The sequence below is a fragment of the Vidua macroura genome, chromosome 1, assembly GCF_024509145.1.
Source record: "Vidua macroura isolate BioBank_ID:100142 chromosome 1, ASM2450914v1, whole genome shotgun sequence".
NCBI classification, from domain to species: domain Eukaryota; kingdom Metazoa; phylum Chordata; class Aves; order Passeriformes; family Viduidae; genus Vidua; species Vidua macroura.
In genome coordinates, this window is record NC_071571.1 from 129,093,465 (window position 1) to 129,109,996 (window position 16,532).

General features: G+C 41.9%; 1 protein-coding gene across 1 annotated transcript in view; it reads right to left on the reverse strand.

Annotated features, from left to right (window-relative positions):
- Positions 1 to 4,044: 4,044 nt before the first annotated feature.
- TMEM64 (transmembrane protein 64) overlaps positions 4,045 to 16,532 on the reverse strand; it is a 41,215-nt gene continuing 28,727 nt past the window's right edge. The window contains 6 exon segments of the mRNA XM_053980596.1: positions 4,045 to 6,703; positions 9,267 to 9,422; positions 15,067 to 15,968; positions 15,971 to 16,026; positions 16,062 to 16,252; positions 16,254 to 16,517. Coding sequence (XP_053836571.1) covers positions 6,509 to 6,703; positions 9,267 to 9,422; positions 15,067 to 15,968; positions 15,971 to 16,026; positions 16,062 to 16,252; positions 16,254 to 16,517 — 1,764 coding nt within the window. The 3' untranslated portion in view covers positions 4,045 to 6,508.

Sequence of the window (16,532 nt, forward strand, 5' to 3'; positions counted from 1 at the left end):
GACTCACTGAAAAGGAGAGAATAAAGTCCTCTAATTATAGCTGACAGGGTTTTTACCTCTTGCTAAGTATACTAATATTCTTTTCACTAATTGCAGCTTTCTCCTTCCTCCTCTAAATTTTAAATTCTCAAACTGCTTCTTTATGGAAACATTTTTGAAACTCATTACTACAAGACTTTTCTCCATTGCAAATGCCAGGGCTCTGAGAAGCCCAGAGTAATTTCTCCAGACCCTACTATTTTCCCACCTCCAAGCTTGTTTGAAAGAACACTACCATACCCAACTTAATTAAAGGAAGCATCCATTGCAAGAGGAATGTCTGTCATTAGACTGAGTGAAGTAGGTGGAAAAAAGACAGATTCCTCAGCTGAAAGGAGACAGCCACTGAAAAAAAATCTGCTCAATGATGGAGCAGCATGTATACATAGCAGAGTCCTCTATTTGCCTGCAAACCAAATGATAACTGTACAGAATCTGAGAAACTGCTGTGGCTGCTGTGGGGGCAGGGGGAAGGAGGCATGCTGTAGTCAGAGAAATGCATTTCAACTCACTGCACCAAAATCAACTATGCTCTGGTTAAAACCTGGGAAGACACACATCGTGTTACAACCACTGCAGCCTTCCCACAGAACACAACACGAATGCAACACAAAATGCTTGTAAAGCACCAGTCTATATGACCTTGGAGCTGCACATGTGTATATGGCTATAGTTTCCACAGCTGTGAAACCCTAAAATTTAGTGCCACATGAGAATGGTTGGAAATCAGTGGTTCTGTCCAATTTCAGCTGCAAGGAAATCCCTGCACGGCTACCACAGCACTGGTCCCTCACAAGCTCACTGACTGCAGAACCTCACACAGGCCCTGCTGAAAGTGGAAGAGATTACTACAGATGTCTGAACAGAACAGCAAAAACGTTTTAGTTAGTTTTGTCATTTCTTTCTCTCTCTCTTTTTTTTTTTTTTTTTTTTTTTTTTTTTTTTTTTTTTTTTAGATCACAGGGAAAGGAAGTTACTCGTAGTGGTTTGATGAAAGACAAAGGCAGAGCAACCTCTGGCTTCAGCTCAGCAATCTCAGCCTCCCCAGCTGGTGGAAAAGCAAATGGTAAGTGCAAGCTCTTCCTCCCCCAGCCACCACCTATGCCAGACAAAGCAGAGCAAGGCAAAAAAGAAGCCTTTCAGGCAGGCAAACCATCTGCCATGTGCTGCTGCTGCATAAGACATCAAAAAGGCAGCAATAAATGTTCCACTTTTGATAAGATCTAGCCATTACTTCTGGTTTGCACCTCCAGCTCAAATTAAAAAAGCAGGCCCTGGAGGCCAAGCTGTGCATCCAGCAGCTCTCCAGAATCTGAGGAACATTCTTTATTTGAGCGTTTACTCCAGCTTCTTCTGAGGCACCATCCCCCATAGCTGTAGAAGACACCTGAAACAGTCCTAAAAAGTCAAGGTTTAAAGCTTCATACTGTTGCCATTTTAGTGTTATTTACTTCCAGTAGTGCCACTCCCACACCTCTCCACCCCCAAAAGTCCAACCAAAACCAACCCTCTATCATCTGGGTACTTCATAATCTATTCAAGCAAATTCTTACTCCCTCACAAAAATCAGAGAATTCATTAGTCTATTCCCCTCGCCACCTACCATTTCTCACATTAAATGGCAAATACTTGTGATCTTAAGCAATCAAGTTTCTAAAGCACAGTGAAAATTTGTTATTAGAACAGTTCATCACTGCAGGCCTTTCCGTCCTTCGTCCCACCCACCCGCCTACAGACTTTAAGGGAAACAGCTCCAGCTTACAGGGAACAGAAGGAAACACCTCACATTCAGCAAAGGGAGCTCACCCACATGCAGGAACACCGCTCAATACAGATTTGTATCCCAGGTGATCTTACCCTGTTATTAGGACAAACAAAACCTTTCTAATTTATAGAAAAGTCAGCAGAAGATTACTTCAGAAGTTAAGAGGTCTAAAAGTCAAAGCATGCTAGAATTCTCTAGAAAATAAAATGGTGACCTGCCTCTAGGGGAGGCTACCCAACTGCCCTGCCCTGGAAAGAAGCAGAAGTTGCCAAAGGATTTGGCAATTACAAAACCAAGGCACTTAGGTGTATTCAAAGGTGTGGCAACATTATGGTTACTTTAACTCTTCAAACTGTGTCCACTGTACCCAGATGATTATTTCTCCCCTTCAGCTTGAACAACTTACAGCTCTCTAAATTCCTCCTCCTGCAGAGGAGGGATGGGAAGCAATGCACTGCAGTCACCAATGCCAAACTGTGCGGGGCTGGAGATTGCATGATATAAAAAGACATGTCACACTAATCCAAGTTTTACATCCTCTTCACCAAAGCCAGTCCTTTATTACCTCGACTGACATAAGCTTATTGGGGCTACATCTTGGAAACACTGTCTCCCAAAAAGGACAGCACCAAATATTCAAGTCTCAGGATCAGGCAGAACAAACCCTTCCACTATCTTGCCAATGACTTTTGTTCTAAAACAAAGCAAACATTAAGCCTGTTCTACTAATTTCTTTAGCAATGCATCTGAAGTTCTAAATAATTAGAAGGAAAGTTAGAGGACTTTTCACTCTCACAACAGCAAATTTGGCCCAGCTAATTTCCCAAATGAATCAAGAATCCAGAGCCAACCAACTACACATTAGTCACTTGGCTAGCAAGGAGGTCTAAATTCACACAAATGAACTTAGGACTTCATTAAAATGTAATTTTAAGTTTAGCAATACTCCAGGATAATATATTGTAGTAGGAAAGGGACAGGATTGACACTGCAGACTCAGCTCCTTGCTACTTATCACTAATAAATTAATATAAATTAAAAATCAATACAGCAGGGTAGTGCAAGACAAATGATAATGTCCACGAAGAGAGAATTTGTTAGACTCATTACCCCTGAGCTGCCAGACACATGACTAATTCTCCAGGACTGGAGAGGACAGAGACAAGCTGCTTTGCACAGCACAGCCAGAATTTGCATCAGCTCCCGTTTTGCAATCGATTCGTATCCCCTCACACCCAAACCATCATCTTATGATGACAGGACTAGTACCAACTTGGAATTATTGTGAGAAAGCCTGTCACAGAGCTACCGAAGTTCTTTACTTGTGCTATGAAAAATGACCACAGTGTGAATGGGAACTCTCTTATATTTCATTTTACACATCGTATCCTAGATTATTTGCAAGACGATTGATGACTCCAGTTATCTCAGTCAGTCAAAATCCAAATTGTATCAGCCTCAGTGGAAAGCTGAAAATGAACACACAGGATCCAGTATGGGAGAAAAGCCACACACAATCTAAGAGCAGCTTTCCATTCTTCCAACTTGACCTAAGCAATGCTTGCTCAAGTTGTTATGCAAAAATCAGTATGAAACTAAAGCTCTGGGACTAAAAAAAGGTTTTTCTCACAGATGATTAAAGTTAAATTTTGACAAATTTACTGCACAGTTGCACTTACCACAAGGCAGAAGAAAAACTGGTGCCATGCAGCTGAGATTGTTTATGACCTACCCTTTAGGTATCTTTCATGCACAAAAAGTAGAAATGTCACAATCATGACAACTCAGAAAATATTCTTGAAGGTGACTTGCCACATACTCTTTAAACTAGATTCATACCTTTGTGGGTTTTAACTAGACTAGGTAGGGAGCCCATCTTAAAAAAATAACAATTACATCACTTTTGCTACTGTTATGTTCAGAAATATCAATCCTCTTGCAGTTTTGTAGCATGTTTCTCATAAGCACATGTATGCTTATTCTTGTATCAAAAAGGCAGCTGCAAATACCAAACCTTTAAAGTATCTAATAGAATTAAGCATGTATTTAATTAAATGAAAGTAAAAATCAAGTCTGTTTCCCTTGTCAGTAACTCCTCACCCATGGAATTCATCCTTAAAGTCTAACTTGTTTCTCCTTTGATGCAGACAATTATCTTTGTATGGCTGCCTAAAGATGAGACTCCACTGCACCTTCTTTCCAACTACATCACAGCAACTTAAACATTTAATACATATTCCTTTAAAGAAATTTGAGTGAATTTATTGTATAAAATTATGATTGGCATGGTACAGAAAAGTTCCTTTTAATGCACATTTCCCATTAACTTGTACACAAATATTACAAGTATCAAGCAAAATGCAAAAGTCTTAAGAACTAATTCCATACTACAAAAGTGTTCACATAGTGAAGTTACTCTGGTTACAAAATGTCATGGAAATAAAAGCACTTCAAAGTACATATTTGGGAAATGTTTCAAATAATCAACGCAACCTTAAGTTAGTTAAAAAAATGCAAAGAAAGAGTTACCCTCTTCAAAACACTATTGTTCATTTGGCAAGATAGAGCAAAGTTCAGATCAGTTCACTGAAGGACTGTTCTTCACAAGAAACAAACAAAAAAAAACCTTTAGTTAAGAAAGGACTCAATTACTCAATTATACTATGATGACAAATAACGCCATCAAAAAGTTATCCGGCTCTCTTGTTTTCACACAGGAGCTGTCAGAGGCAGAGATGTGTAAATGAACACTTCCAGGTAGATACAGATTACCTTTTCAAAAACCAACCAATCAATCAAAACTAAACCCAAAACCATATGAAACAAACAAAAAAAACCCAAAAAAAAACAAAACAAAAAAAAAAAACCAAAACAAAACCCAACAAAAAAAAAAAAAAAACAAGCCCCTAAACAACAGAAAGGAGACAATCTGAACTTTGTTGCTTTCATTGAACTAGCTCAGTTCTTTAGGTCGCAGGACCCAAGAACACCAATCTGCAAAGGATACATATTTGAGGAACAAAATGGAACTCCCACTACAAAGGAACGTGCAGATCTTCGGTTATGTGAGTGCTGCACATCCTCTCAGTAAGGCTGTTAGAGGCTCTCACATCTCTGCTTCCCAATGGCCTTGAAGACCCACTATTCTCAAGCCAAAAATGCTTGGACCCTGCAACCAACCTTACAAAAAGGAGGCACAGTCGTACTGTTAGAAAATAAGACAAAATTTTGCAGACTGAAAGCGTCCTTAAAAACTCATACAAAATAACTACAAAAGAAGCCATACTTTACATTATTTTTGTATCAGATGACTTGCATGTGTTTGAGCCATTGAGCACTGGTATGTATATCTACATGAAACTCACACATACAGAACATTGTGTTCAGGCATTATTGTTGTTTTTCTTTTAGACACACACACAAGTTACCATCAGGTTATCCAGTCTATTTAATGCAGTGAAAAACAGTCCACAGCAGGCGTAAAAGGAGCAGTATCCAATATAGTGTTGTCTTGCAAAAATGGAGTCAGAATTCCTGAGTCTCAGAGACATTGCTGTCCTCTCCATTACTGGATTATTTATTTTTCCAAGAAGAACCTCTAGTTTTCGTTTCTTCACTCTAATGAAATTTGTAATAGATTGCATCTTTTAAAAAATGTAAAACTAGTACAAAAGATGTGCCAACCAAAGTGAATTTTTAAAGCTTTTTTAAGGGAGAGGGGATTCACCTACAAAATAAAGGCCACCTTCTTGTAAAATTAGTACTGCTAATATCCCATCTTTCTGTTTAGAGCAGAGATCTAGCTCCCTGTTCTAGAAGCCTTACCTCATGCAGTCATGTGAGCTGAAAAACTTCATCCTTTTAACAATTAAAAATATCATATATAGGACTAACGTGGAACAGTCCTTCGTTACAATCACCAAGGTGGCAAAACCAATTGTCATTCAAATAGTCATTGCAATCTAACATCTGCATTTTACCTTGCACTTTGCATATTACACAGTGTAACTTAAAATGTAATTTAAGAGCACTTCAGTCCCACAATGTAGGATTTAAGCTTGTGTGAATACATTTGCATGGCTCTGCAATATTTGTAATGACTTAGAAAAATACATTCAACCAAAATTTTATATAGGGTTCTATTTTTTTTTTTTTTAATCAAAAATGAAGAAAAAGCCAAATGGTCCCATCAATAGCTAAATAATACACTCCAAGTTCTGGAAGCAATTCCAAAGCAAAAGCACATTCAAGAATAACATACATTGAATTGTATACTTTCTCATTCATCTTTATCAGTAATAAAATTCTACTGTATATAATTATTTAGCCTTATAAATAATGCTAAGCAGAAAAATATTTATCTCTGTGCTACTTTTTTGTTTATAGAAGCATCTCAGTTTATAGGAACAAAGGAAAACAAACCTACTTAAAGTGCAGATTACAGGCCATGACAGGCATAATTAATGACCAAAGGTGCAGCCAAATTTGCATTTACATCTTAAGTTACTTTGCCATCTTCCTTGCCTTGCTAGAAGTCACCCCATGTGCAATTAAAGAGCTGGTCAGTTGGTTTGTGCCACAGTACAACCTGTAATCACTTGTAATTTTTTTTAAATCTATTTCAATTGTCCATAGATATTTCTAGGCAATGTTCAAGGTATTTCTAGCTCAGGTTCACAAAACCTCAGTCATTAATACTTGAAATCACACAATATTGACACCCCCTCCAGAGAATGCTACTGTCCTCTTGTTGCAGTATGTGGTTGAGCCATTGATGCTTGGCTGAGTGTCTTTAACAAGTGATGTCTTCATTTCCATTTCACACGCTACAATCGCTGCATTGAGTTCCACTTGAGCCCGGTGAACAACATAAAATGAGAGTCCTATGCTTATGACAATCTGCAAATAAAACAAGAGCGTTTATTGTGTGAATGAATACAAAGCAGCTGATCTGAATGAAACAAAAAGTTGTCCATGTAAAGATTCATGAAGGCATCAGCTGACTCAAAGCTTCACAGGCAAGACACTGGAAGGGAGATGAACTCAGCCCCTGAGTAGCTCTAAACCTACATATGCTAACAATGTAACCAGCATATCAGAACATAGACATTACATAGAACTTAAAATATTTATATAAATTGAAAAGGTAAGTTTCTTTCTTCCTGTTGAACTCCATATACTTATTATAAAGCAATCCTTTCACCTTCTCTCTTCAATAAAACAGCAGTCAAGTTTTTAACTGAGTTCCTCCTCAGGGGAAAAAAAATCTTCAAATAAAAATCAAGGTGTCTCATAGTGAGAGTCCCTTTGAAAGAAGCAAGTTTCTCTGCCTTTTTAAAAGAACGTTAACTAGCTGGAATCTGCAGCTTCCTTTCAAAAAGGCCAAGACATTATATTACTTACAACGGAATCTAGAGCTCTGAGTCTAAAACCTGAACTTCATTACTAACTGTACAGCTGTTTTCTTTAACATTGAGGACTATTGCTTAAAACACCTGTCAGCATGGTAGACAGTGCTGGAACACTGACTAAGGCAACTGACAAATATGAGCACAGGACAACTGCAGCTGGAAAGGCACCCTGGCAGTCTCTAGCCCAACCAGCTGCTCAGAGCAGGACTGGCTGGAAGATCAGAGCAAGCTGCTCAGAACTTTTGTCCAGTCAGGTCTTGAAAACTGTAAAAGGAGATTTCACCACTTCTCTGGGCACTCTGGTCCAGTGCTAGACTACCCTTGTGGTGAAAATGACGTTCCTCACCAATTTATGTTCACATTTCAAAAACTGGCTGATATAAGATTCACAATGATACTATAGACACTAATTTTTGAATAGATAGTAAAATTTATATTCTAGAAGCTTATCCAAATATTTAAATTTGCACTGGTTTAGAAATATTACTAACAGTAACCTAGCTCCCTAAATAAATAATTTAAAACATATATATACATAGACAACCATGTTCAGAGCTATTTACTAAATCAAAGTCCCATCAAAGCTCATCTAGGCAAAGCACTCAGCAGACGCCTGAGAGACAGTGGGAGAATGCAAATAATTTCTCCACTAAAGGCCTCCCCTTCGGTTATTCAGGTACGTCCCAAGGACTGGTCTCAAGGAGGTTAGTACTCCTTTTAAAACGTTCAGGCTATCCAGCTACCACTTACCTGAGCAACACTTAGGTTACAACCTATATAATCTGCAAAGGAGTCAATTAAAAAAAATAAATAAATGGGGGAAAAAAGGGAAAAGGCCACTAAAAACTACTACCCTGGAAATAACATTCATGACTAAAATAATAGCTGATCAAGAAACCATTTATTTTCTCTTTGATCTATCAAGACTATCTATGCCACACTTAAAGCATTTTAACCATGTTTCATGAAAGCGATAAATTATAGAGCTTCTGTTTCTATTCACTAGAAATAGTTCTATTCAAGAGTGCACAACTTTCAGGGCACGGGAGGAAGGTATGTTTAAAATGGTCTTAGTTTTCTATGTTAGCATTGTTAAACATCAGGTTTATGACTGTAAAAACTGAGGAACAGAAATTATTGCAGTACCTACTTGAGTCTGCAAACCATGGTAATTGCTACTCAAACACAGCTTGAAGTACTGTCACTGTCAGAGGAGGTTTTAATATATAATATAATTCTGAAATACCCATAACCTCTATGTCTCACACTTAAGGCTTATACCCAAAATTTATTAATATATTATTTCAAGAGCTAAGGTCATGTAAAGGTACTTGATATACTTCTCATTAATTTACTCACTTGTAAAATTAGGATATTCCAATTTAGGCACTAGGGAAATAGTACTCTACAGCATTTTTAATATCCTGAATATCTATGCAAAATGGGTATGCTGAGTGCTGGCAGTGAACAGTGCGTAAGTCTTAGGTCTACACACACCTGAGCTTTTGTGTAGGGGTGGTTTGACAATTCTAAAGTTCAGCAGATTACACTAGAAGGCAAGTGTTTTTCTGGATTTTCAGTCCAGAGCAGGGCCAATCAGTTCCAAGAAAAAGAAAAGCCATAATCTGGGAACTTCTCTGCCTCAGCTAGCTAAAAAAAATTAACTAAAAGCAAAGGAGAGCTCTATCCCGCTGTCCAGGTCAGTTAGTTTCTAAACATAAACTGTGGACCTCTTTTCCCTGCCTTTGCTCTCAGAACCAGTCTTAAAGGTGCAGAACGTAATATCCAGCAAGCATCATAAAGTCCCCCTAGGACAGCAAGAGAAGAAAACTTACCAACAACTGTATCAGAAAAAGAGAACACTCAGTAAGTTCTGCTTTATGTTATGGTGACGTGTGAGAGAATTACACTTTTCTCAGAGCATAAAACAAAATCTAAAGAAAACAGTACACTGGGAGCCCATTTTTCTGGGTATCTAGCAGTCAACAGAAATCACAGAGACACAGACAGTACTGATACCAAGGTCTATGAAAGCACTTATTTTAACTGACCTGTAAACCGAATACAAAATAGCCACTAACACTTTGTTCTGCAATCACATCCTCCATCGTGCGCAAGGTTGTGCCCAAGTACGAGTTCAGGAGCTGAGTAGGAAGCAGCCCAAGTGAAGAAGCCATCAGGTAGTTGGGTAGTGATAAATCTGTAATCTGAGGAAAAAGAAACAGTAAGAAATCAAAAGCAGCCCCAAACACAATCTATGTGTACAAACAAACAGACTACCACTTCCCATAACCATCCCTGCAAAATCATGAAAAAATATCCTACATTCCTTCACTGAAACTTTGATCCATGCACAGGGGGAAGATAATAGTATGTATCTAGTATGTATTTGGCCTTTTTAAAGTTACTAGATTTGATTTCTTTTCACCTTATATTACATAACATCTCTGCAATAGTCAGTAACTAGGGGTGCAATTACACTGTTCACTGAAGATATTTATTTTTACCTGGTGAACGGAGCCCTTGGATTTATGAGAATTTACTTGTGAGAAGAAATTATTATATTGAATGTGAAAGTCTAACACAAAAATCTGTTTTGCATGTATGGCAAATAATACAAGAGGTAATTGTTCAAAATGTCACTGTTTTAAATAGGATCCAGGTAAACAGAATGGCAGATACAATTTGTCTGTGCTGGGCAAGTTATGAGCTTATTAAGATACACATGTCTTTCAGCGATCCCTATGAGCAATATCCATCCATATCTATACTGATATATATGAGTATCACTAAGATTGTCTACCAAAGGTATTTTGCATCTCACTTCAATTAGTGAACAAAATAATGCACACAGCTATAGGTTTTATTAATTTCTCTGGAGAAAACACTAATAATACATCGGTAGTTTCTTCTCTTTGCTGTGAAGTTTCTTTTCTGAATCAATAGGTGGATGTACAAGCCTACAGAGGAACAAAGCACACAGTACCAGCTAAATTAGTATCAGCAGCCACTAGGAAATCATGAGATCAAAATATATTTGAACAAGTAAAAAGAAAACAAGAGGAAACTGGATTAAAAATTAGTATGAAAACTATGATTTTGAAAACAAACAGTCCAACAAATTTTCCAGATAATTCAGTTGATAGTAACAGAGATCTAATTAAGAACAGCTCTAACACTGAGAGCCTACATGGAAATTATTGACCTTGCCAGTTTTGTACAATGTTGAAGACCAAAGAATAGCAGCAATGTTACTCATTTCATCATGCTATTCTTAAAATAAACTTTACTTACTGTGAAAGTCACAGTGCTGAATTCTCAGAGCTCTAACCACCATCAGTGGAAAGTTTTTGGGAGGAAGGGCAATGGAGGAGCAGAATGCAATGAAGCATAAAGATTAAAAATAATTCACTGGAACAAGATCCAATAAGCCATTTCCAAACTTCACACTGCATATTATACTTCCCACAGACTGAAATATATACCAGCACCACAAATATTATATTTCCTTCTCTAGACAAGATTTAGATTTATAATGAAAAAGGATTACATAATTATGTCAGAACTTCACATTTGACCAATACTTTCAAAAGACTTTTTAAAGCATTGTTGTAATCTGGGCCATGAAATAAGAATGCATAGTCCAAAGTTCCCATATTGCCAAGGGAATTAAGGAGCTGCTATTAAAAGTTTCTGAAATACTAACGCAGAGGCAAGATTTGCTAAGTAGGACACTATCATTACATCTAATGGAGCTGGGAAACTTCCCAAAGATTGCTTTAATACTCCTGGCACCTCTCTCTCACTTCTGTAGATGTATTAAGGACACTTCAGTTGCAGAGCAACATGTCTGCACACCTGGATGAGGCCCAAAACTACTGGACTTCCTGAGTCATAAGAGAGATTGTTTCCAAATGAAGGGGAGACTGCCCCAGTGGATACACTTAATTGCAGCTTGTGCCTCCCGCTGCAATGACAGCTAAGCAGAGGGTGAAAAAAAATTTGAGATGTCCTTTTAGCTAAACTGTAGGTTTAGAACTACAGTTGTATCCCTTTCCCCAGAATGCACAAGAAGTGCACGGCATCCCCACCTAAGAAACTTGAGAAATCATCAGTAAAACTTACAGCTTTCTATACTTTTCTTTCTAGGAGCTTTATCTGTTCTATGAACCTGCCAAACTGGTATCTGCATGGCCAGGCTGCCTAACAGAGCCTACCAGGGCTCTGTTTCTGGTGAAAGCTCAAGCCAGCAAATCCCAAACCAAGCATGGATGCAATTGTGTTATGGGCGGTAACAGAAATGCATTTAAATTGTATTCAAATACAATTAGGAATTACCTAATTGCACTGATAACAATAGCCAGAATACCCCACCCCACACCCCCCAAATTAAGCTTTGGATGGGCTTTGTCCCGTGGAACTTTTGTGCATCCTTTGCAGCTGACACCTCTGGTTCAGCACTGTCAAAGAATAAATGCTTCTGTCAAGACTTTGCTGGGGGCTCCCATGCCTTTAGGGATTGCAGCACAATTTCTCTTCCCTCAGTTTACAAATTCCTGTGTTTCAGATCAGGTAGGCTTAGTGACCAAGGGCAAAGGATAGCTGTGCTTCTTCCTCAAAAAAAAAAAGCCCAAAACAAAACCCCCCAGAAATACCTCTTCCTGTCCCCCTGCAAAAAAAGCCAACACCACTCCCTAAAAAAAATCCCAATAATACAAAAAACCAAACCAGCTGCCAACTTTCCAACAAGCAGAGGAAGCAGTGTGCATATTCTTGCAAAGCAGGTACAATTTCTTCAACTCTGACTTCATTGTATGCATTTCTGAACCCAGAGGTGCACACTTGAACACTAAGATTTTTTAATCATATTATTTCCTTCATGTACTATTCCCCTTAAAGAGGGGAGGGGAAGTATGAAATCCCATCTAACCTACATCTAGCACTACAAATAACTAGGTTGCACAAATCTCACTCCAGTAACAAACTTGTGGGAAGGAGATGATAACCTGCATACCAGGCCTCCTTACAGACCTGCCTTCAAAATGCTCCAGAGCTGGCAAGGTGAGAGCTGTGCGTGGGCAAACACATCAGTAAGAGCTATCAACCCACCCCAGCAGCCCAGGCCACTCTGGCAGTGGGAGTGACAATTAAGCAAAACTCACTCAAAAGAGAAATACAAACATGCTTTCAGTTATCAAGTGCTATATTCCAGAAAGGCAAACAAATGCATTACCTCACCCCTCTACTACCAGCAGAACGACCTTTTAAGAAGCAAGATCATCACGTCTGGCTGGTGAGATGCTAAGGAATTTGTGTTTATTTTCTTCTTCAGCTGTGTCAATTGATATGATTCCCTCATTAATCAAATCCTAAGAAGCTCTTCCATCTTTCTCTACACCCCCTACAAGTCAACCTCCCGAAAGCCCTCAGCAGATGGTACATGCCACCGAACAAGTGCTTGTAGAAATCATTTAATCCCAGCCCTGCAGATGACCCTGCTCACATCAAGGTTATGTCTTTCCCTGAACCTCATGTGTCACTTCCTTGCTTCTCTCTCATTTAAGTATTCTCAGTATCTCCAGTTTACTTAAAAATATTCACATAGTAAACATGCATAGCCCAGACCACTGTAAAGTTAAAGATGTGTACTTTTCCTTAAGTTCACTGTTGTTTAGAAATTAATCCTTTTAAAAGTCACTGTTGAAGTTGCTAGCATGGGGAAATACTTTTTAAACTTAAAGCGAGTGTTAAGTTTTCAAATAAGTGAGATTTCAAGGAAATGACAGCTTGGTCTGTGTAGGCAGAAAACTGTATTTTTTACGTAACTTAAATTTAACTCAAAATGGGAAACTGTCTTGAATTCCTAGATTTGTATGCATCACTTTTTGACGCATACAAAATGGTGATCTAGTAGCTCATATGAAATGTTCTCAGTGAAAAATTGAGTGTACACTGTGCGTTATTTGACTATGCGATAAAGTAGTAAATCAGGAGTAATAAACATAACCAAAATAAAATTAGCAAAAAACATCCAAGTTACTTGGCATAACTCAAGCATCTGCTTTCATCTCATTTCCTGTCTATTATTTTAACACTGAAACCATCCACTTGGAAAGAAAATTATTTAGCCTGCAGAATATGGAGAATACAAAACTACAATGATTTACAGCATCATTTTAATAATGAACTGGCCTGAATACTCCACTGAATCATGTTTCCAACAGAAGGGCTATGCCAGGAAGGAAATAATTTTAACTTGGTAATTCTCTGGTCTGTTGTTCAGATCCAATACTACTCTATATCATCTGCTGACTACTGCAAGGGACTTCCCAAAGCTGTGAACAACCAGAGCCAAACAGCTCTCTCCACTTTAGGAGGGTCATAGCACAGCAGAAGCTTCATCTGCAACACTGGGACCTTGGATTCTAGGAGGGACTCTGATCTCCCAGCTGGACAGGTCTAAGTCTCTTCAGTAATATAGGTAACATAAACCTGCAGTAATATAGTTTAACAAATAAAACAGCAAGGGTTCAGCTGTTCAGTTTCTCATTCTTAACAAGAAAATGGTTAAAGGATTTCTTAAAAAGAAATTACAAGTTGCTACAGTTCTTATGGATAGAGATTACAGCTCTGGAGATGAATGCTCCAGTACACACAGTTTTATATACAGCAATTTAAAATATTTGGTGTGGATGTTACACCCCAAAATTGCATGGATTAAATTTTACTTAAAAAAAAATTTGCTATTCGGTGACCTACTAATTGCAGCCAGATGATTCTGTCAAAATTAAGCAAGTGCTTTGGAAAGAGTACAGGATCAGGACTGCAGACAGGGTAGGCTGTAGGAAAGTGGCAGACCAAAATATGTGTTTAGATAGCCACTTATGTTAAAGAACATACAAGTTACTGATAACATTTAAAGTATTTCACAATCCAGTTTGCCTTGTTTTGATTTCACCAAGTTAGTAGATACAACTGAGGCATAAGACAGCCAAAAGCAGATCCTTCAGACAAAGTACTCAGGAAGCAACGAGGGGCTGAAATTGTCATCAGCAGCATGACAATACTCAAACAAACCACCCTCCATGTCTTCTTTACTTTTTTCCTTTAAGATGATCAGAGACCAAATGAACGTACCAATCTTCACCTGAAAGTAGAAAGAAAAGCAAGACTAACCCTTTCCCAGACTCAAGTTTAAACTAACTTTCAGTGCCACTCCAGAATACAGTCCCTTTTCAGGGACTACATGCTGCTCTGCCCAAAATCTGCAACCTCTCTTGTGTGTATCCTGTATGGATTTGCCAGATGCATGGTACAAACACCAACCACACTGAGAAAGAATTTCTGTCCATTTCTTTCTTACCAATATGATTACTTATCATATTGGAATCAATATGATTACTTATTATTAGCAAGATACGGCAAGATATTAGCAAGATTATTAGCAAGATATGGCAAGACTTTTCCTCAGTTCTTGCCATATTTTAAAGTGGATCACTTTAAAAGCACAGACACATCATAACTGATTTTCTCTTCATAACACATTCTCCACAGATTTTGCTATGCAGCACCTTGGTGATTCTAACACCAGAATATAGTTTTGAAGGACAAGAGAACAACTCTAAGACAACGCCAATGAGCGAGGCATCTCAAAAATCTGCCTGCTGTCCCTCTGCATGCACAGCAAAGCAGGCAGAGAGGGGGTTGTTTTTACTGTTGTTAAAAGAGAGAGAAACCATGGCTTGCTCCCAGGAAAGGAGGCAACCTCTACCAATAACAGCAGCCACTGTGCCGAAAGACATTCTACCAGCACTTGTCTTCCTTGGCCGCACAGCCCAGGCAGGGACTCACCGCGAAGACGGCGTTCTGCAGCCCGAAGGGGATCAGCGTCAGCCGCGACAGAAACACCACCTTGAGGCCGCTGCCGCCCTCCACGACACGGACGATGGCACTGAGCGTCCCGCTGCCCTGGATCCTGGCCCGTGCCCAGCGGGCCAACAGCCGCTTGCAGGCCACGTGGGCGACAAAGGTGCCGACGAGCACGCCGAACACCATCAGCCCCATGCCCAGCACGAAGCCGTAGAGGTAGCCGGCGGCCACGTTGAGCAGGATGTAGCCCCAGCCGCATGGGAAGGACACGACGATGAAGCCCACGGTGAAGAGCAGCACGCCGGCCAGGCTGTCCAGGCTCTCGGCCCAGAGCAGCAGGTCCCGCAAGTACTGGCGCACCAGGGCCAGCGAGGCGAAGCAGACAGCGGCCAGGACGCACAGGCTGAGGCAGCTCTTGCACCAGCAGGTGCCCAGCAGGCAGCAGGAGCAGCGCCAGCCCCGGGCCTCGGCCAGCCCATGCCCGCCGCCGCCCGGCTCGGGCAGCTGGCAGAGCAGCAGCTCCGCGGGCGGCAGCCCGTCCTCGTCCGCGCAGGACCCCAGCAGCAGCCCGCCGGCCCCAGCCGCCTCCGCCGGGACGAAGCCGATGGTGTCTCCGCTGCCGCCGCCTCCCGCCGCCGTCCCGGCGGCTCGGGACAGCCAGCGGCCCAGGTCCTGCCGGGCGCCCTGCGCCGCCGCCTGCTTCACGGCCCGGGAGAGGAGCTGCAGCGCCGCGGCCCCCGCGCCCAGCATCCCCCCGTCCCGCCGCCCGGCTCCAGCGCCGCCGAGCCGCGCAGCCCCTTCGCTCCACGCCTCCCCACGCAGCCTGCGGGCAGGGGCGGCCGTTCCCTCATCGCCCCGCCATGGCCCGGCTGCCGAGCCCGGCCAAGGGCCGGGCGGGGGCGGGGAAGCGGCGGCGGGGAGGGCGGGGAGGAGGGGGCCGCGCTTCGCCGCCGCCCGGCGGGCGGAGGGGCCGGGGCGGCCTCCGCGCCGCCTCCCGCCTCGGCCGCGCCGCCGGGGCTGCGGCGTTAGACGGCGGCGGGGCCGCTCTCTCCGTCCTGGCAGTGGCAGCAGCGGCCCTGGCGGAGCGCGAGTCCCGGAGGGCGGCGGCGGCGGCAGCACCGGAGCTCCATCTCCCCGCGCTGGGCTCCCGCTCCGCTCCGGGAAGCGCCTTCTCGGAACGGCGGTGCCGATGTGGCAAGCCCGGGAGGGAGGAGGCCAGGCGAATCTCCGGCGGCAGCAGCGCTCGGCCCCGCTGCGGGGCTCGGCGGCGGCGCCAAGGCTCCGCCTCCCGCCCCGCCCCGGGAGCGCCGCGCCGGCCGGGTGTGCCCCGGCGGGGCCCCACCGCCCGCCTCGCCCGAGCCGCCCCGTGCCGCACACCCCCGTGGGCCCCGGTGCCGGCGGCCGGCATTCCCGGCGGAGCCGTAACCCGCAGGCTTTGGAGGGAGCCG